General features: G+C 41.2%; 1 protein-coding gene across 1 annotated transcript; it reads right to left on the bottom strand.

Moving 5' to 3' along the window:
* Window positions 1-3,028: 3,028 nt before the first annotated feature.
* LOC138878614 (uncharacterized) lies at window positions 3,029-3,472 on the bottom strand. The gene has a single exon (XM_070158306.1). The coding sequence runs from the start codon at window positions 3,470-3,472 to the stop codon at window positions 3,029-3,031; it is 444 nt and encodes a 147-aa protein (XP_070014407.1).
* Window positions 3,473-4,662: the final 1,190 nt, after the last annotated feature.

The raw sequence follows: 4,662 nt of genomic DNA, 5'->3' as shown, positions 1-4,662 counted from the left end.
CAAAAAATACACACTTACATATTCAAACTCTCTTTCTTTTCTCTATTACTTGTGCTATTGCCTTGTCTAGCCGGCTGAAAGCCAAGGCTAGACTTTGGAACACTGATTGCCTTACTTCTTTTTCTGCACTTTGCTCCTTCAACTGGTACGTTCCTAATTTAAATTCTGAGACTCAACCTATGTGTTCCCTTGCTGTAAATCACTACCTCTTTTTAACTTAATGGCTCATGCTGTTGAGTTGTACTGTGTATTTACTACTTTACTCAACATGCTTAAAATTCTGCCCTTCTTTAAAAGTGATCAGCATGTTTACTTGTTCCTGTTTCTATCCTTCAATTAGCATGTCTATAATGTGCCTAATGCATGACTAATTTTGTGTTTCTGCTTTGGGTCCTCTATGTCCCAAACCCCTATCCCTTCCATATGTTTATTTCTGGCTGGTTTCAGATTATGCCAGCATCAGCTATTGTTGTGCATGTCCATACCAGACTCCTGCTGGGGTTATGTGTTTACAAACAAATGTCTGTGTGTCCTCAAGTCCTTTAACCCCTTTGTGTGACTATTGATTCTGTGTGTTTGAGTGTTGTTTATTACTACAACTGATTTCAATCACCTCTGTCACTAATTACTTTCAAAAATGGACTTGCCAGTCCAGTTTTAAACAAACTCTTTTTCAAACTATGTGTTCTACACTTCCACTATACTCTTAGAATCTAGGTTCTGCCCCTCTTGTGTGAGCCTTGCTTTGGGACCCTTGAGTTCCCTCTAAACCTAGACACATAAGGGCTGGCTCTTCCACACTACACTTACTCTGTTTGGTTATGCAAAATCTGGGTTTGAGCATTGCTCGGGATCCCTTGAGGTCCTTAGGGAACTCTGACACACCCAGATATAAGAAAGGCTGTGGAATGACATTGGCATTTGAGGTGGTTTATTCCATAACTCAGAGAGGAAGTCAGAACCAGGCTTCATATGGTTGTAACTTCTTATGTTTGCATTTTTTTATGTAATTCAATCATTTGGTCTGTAATAATTTGTAAATAAATATTGGGGTGATTAGTGAAAAGGGGTGGGTAGTTGTGTATTGTGGGTAAATTGGGTAGATAACATGCCTATAGGGTCTATTTTGATTCAAAATACGATCTGTTAGATAACATGCCTATAGGATCTGCTATGGTTTAAAATAAATTCTGCATGCTTTACTTTCACACAATTAGAAACCATGCCTATAAGGCCCAAGTCAGCTTTTAATACTTAGATACCATGCTTGTAGGAATTAAAATCAGCTATAATAGAAATCATGCCTATAGAACTTAAAACCAGTTTAGTTGGAGAAGCAGTTTAATTCACGTTGTTTATTCTGAATTGGATTAGTCAAAATCTGTCGCTTCTTTAATAAGTTTTCAAACACTGCCTTAAAATTAATACCGTTAGAAAGTATGTCTATAGGATCTCAAGTTGTCCATTTAAAATTGATCATTGTTTTACAACATTCCTAATCAATAGAGATATCATGCTCATAGGACATCACTATTATGCCTAGGCAAGCCTTAGGCAATAATTCGAACAAAAAATTGAAATGCCTTTGTTTAATTATCAACTGCTACAACCAGTAGGCGGGCCTGATTTAGACTTCTTATCTGAGTCATGTAATAAATTTGGTTCTACTTCAACAACTTAAACACCCTGCTTTAGTAATTTAAATTCAGACCTTGACTGTGTATAAGTCATGCTGTCTATGTGTATTATTTGTCGCTTTAGCATTTTTACCTTTAAACCTGAGGTCTGTCTAGAACTTCCTTCTTTTAGGAACAAGAGTCCTAAAATTCCTCCGGGACTGATAGGAAGGGATGAGTAGCATCATGCAATAAGAGTCAAAACCAATTATCGCTCTAATTACCTTTACGGAGTGGGAAAGGGTAGATATGAATATGATGACCGGTGCATTAATATCACGTGTAGCCCTTCTTTTGAGGAGTGTCATACCGGGTATTGCATTGACGTGATCCATATTATAAACAAACCTAGGACCCCCTTCCCTTTTACAAGTATGTTTAAATTATAACTTTTTCTCACCTCTTCTTAGTTGTTTTCTTACATATGTGTATTTAAACTTAAATACCCTACTATTTGAGCCAATACTTGCCTATTTGCTAACTGTACAAATTCATAAAATTGTATGGTCGGGAACCACACTAGTGGATCTTGAGGGGTTCCTAACACCTTCCCCTTGGGATAATTTCAAGCCATTACCCTATCTCTGGTTGTCCAAACATAGTTAGAAATGAACCCTATAGGTGTCCTAATGCACCTTAAATCATTAGGTGGCGACTCTTCAAATGCAAACCCTGTTCCCAAAAGGAATGAGTTGTCCCATACCGAATGTCATAAACCCGATTTTCGTATGTGAAGAGGAAAAAAAAAAGGCGCGACATCGTCGAAGTATGATCTCCTCGTAGTTCGAACGAGGTCGAACTCATGTTCTTGTCGATGGCCTTAGCCATTTCTTGTTGGAGATTTGATCGCATTCCCGTAGGAAGACATGTCGGCTTTGTTTATGCAATGGAGGTTTAAGTATATACTTGAAAGGATCACATGTCGACTTTGCACATACAATGGAGATTTGATTAAGTTCTTGTGAGAATCACATGTCGACTCTGCACATATAATGGAGATTTGATTATCTATATCCAGTCCCTTCATTACTTATGGGTCAAGATAATGAATAGCACTTCATTCCTTGAGGCGTCTTCCTCTCCGCCTCGTTAAAAACCTCCCCAGGAAAACCCGATTGGGACAAAACTGGGGTGAGGGAAAAAGAGTACGACTTAGGTGACGCCTTCTTTTAGAAGTGGAAGTACTTGAGATGGGCGACATTCCAGTTATTTTGGAGTAGTTTTCCCTCCATTATTTCTAACTGGAATGCTCCTTTGTTTGCTGCAGCTATGATTTTGTATGGTCCATCCCAGGTTTTTCCCAATTTTCCCTCATTAGAGTTTTTCAATGCTTGTGTTTTTGCCTTGAGGACTTAGTCTCCGACTTTGTGTGGTCGCACCTTGGCTTTCTTGTTGTAGTATCTTTCTGCTTGCTGCTTCTGGGCTACCATTCTTATGTGGGCCATGTCTTTCCGTTCTTCGACTTTATCCAGATCTTGTAGCCTACTTTCGTCGTTGCTTGGTCCGCTCTCATTAGAGTATCTCAAACTGGGTTCTTCGATCTCGACGGGTATAACTGCGTCAGTCCCGTAGACCAGTGAATATGGCTTTTCTCCTGTGCTGGTTTTTGGCGTAGGGCGGTATGCCCATAATACTTCCGGTAGTAACTCAGGCCGTAGCCCTTTAGCATCCTCCAACTTCTTTTTCAATATATTTAACATTACTTTATTGGAGGATTCAGCTTGACCATTGCCGGCAGAGTGATATGGAGTGGAGAGTATTCGTTTGATGTGCCATTTTTCGAAAAACTCAGTCATTCTCTTTCCGATGAATTGAGGTCCGTTGTCGCAGCTGATTTCTTTGGGGATGCCAAAATGACATATGATGTTTTTTCATATGAATGTGATGACCTCCTGCTCACGTATATGAATGTATGCACCTACTTCCACCCATTTAGAAAAGTAATCAGTTAAAACCAAAAGGAAGCGTACCTTACCTCGTCCTGCTGGGAGGGGGCCGACTATGTCCATTCCCTATTTTATGAATGGTCATGGTGAAGTAATGGAATGAAGGAGTTCCCCTACTTGGTGTATCATAGGGGCATACTTTTGACATTGTTCACATCTCCGGACATAGTTCGCGGCTTCTTTTTTCATGGTGGGCTAGTAGTACCCGGCGCGGATGTGGCATCAAACGAGGGTGCAGTTTCCCGTATGGGCACCTCAGTGCCCTTCATGTACTTATTCCAGTACTCGCCTTGTTTGGTGTGTCCCAAGACATTTGGCTAGGGGGCCGCCGAACGTTCTTTTGTAGAGATCACCATTTACTAGGTTGTATCATACTGCCTGTACTGGAGTTTTTGGCTTCTTTTTTATCTTGCGGGAGCATTCCATCCTGCAAATAGGCTGCAAAGTGGTTATGCCAGTCCCAAGTTAAGTTTATATAATGTACCTCGACATGGTCTATTGTGGAATAAAGGAGGGTGACCACGTTTTCCTTGTTGATATACTTGGTGGCCGCAGCTAGTTTGGCGAGGCCATCTGCTTCGATATTCTGCGCCCTAAGTATTTGGTCGAGGCGACATTCGTCGAATTCTGGCAGCAGTTTGTGAATTTCCGACTGGTACCATTGTAGTCTCTGTTTTTTGATTTGGAAAGTCCCGGTGACTTGGTTCACCAAGAGTTGAGAGTCACAATTGAGGACGAGTCGCCGAGCGCCATATTTGAGGGCTAACTTCAAACCTGCAATCACATCTTCATACTCGGCCTCGTTGTTAGTCATCTCGAGGTATCGTATGGACTGGCGATTTACTTCGCCAGTAGGGACCTCGAGGACGGGTCCCGATCCCGAGGCATTAAAGGCACCGTTAGTGTAGAGGACCTAGAGGTCGGTATGTGTAGAAGTGTGGAATACTTCCTGTTCTACCTCGGGCAATATTTCCGTGCTGAAATCAGCAACAAAGTCGCCGAGCACCTGCAACTTAATGGCAATTCGCGGTTGGTACGTT

Source organism: Nicotiana sylvestris, chromosome 9, assembly GCF_000393655.2.
Source record: "Nicotiana sylvestris chromosome 9, ASM39365v2, whole genome shotgun sequence".
NCBI classification, from domain to species: domain Eukaryota; kingdom Viridiplantae; phylum Streptophyta; class Magnoliopsida; order Solanales; family Solanaceae; genus Nicotiana; species Nicotiana sylvestris.
The sequence above is the reverse complement of the archived record's forward strand: the minus strand, read 5'-3'. Positions and strand labels throughout refer to the sequence as shown.

Coding starts and splice junctions, on each gene's coding strand:
- LOC138878614 (XM_070158306.1), bottom strand. CDS start 3,472: ATGACTGAGTTTTTCGAAAAATGGCACATCAAACGAATACTCTCCACT.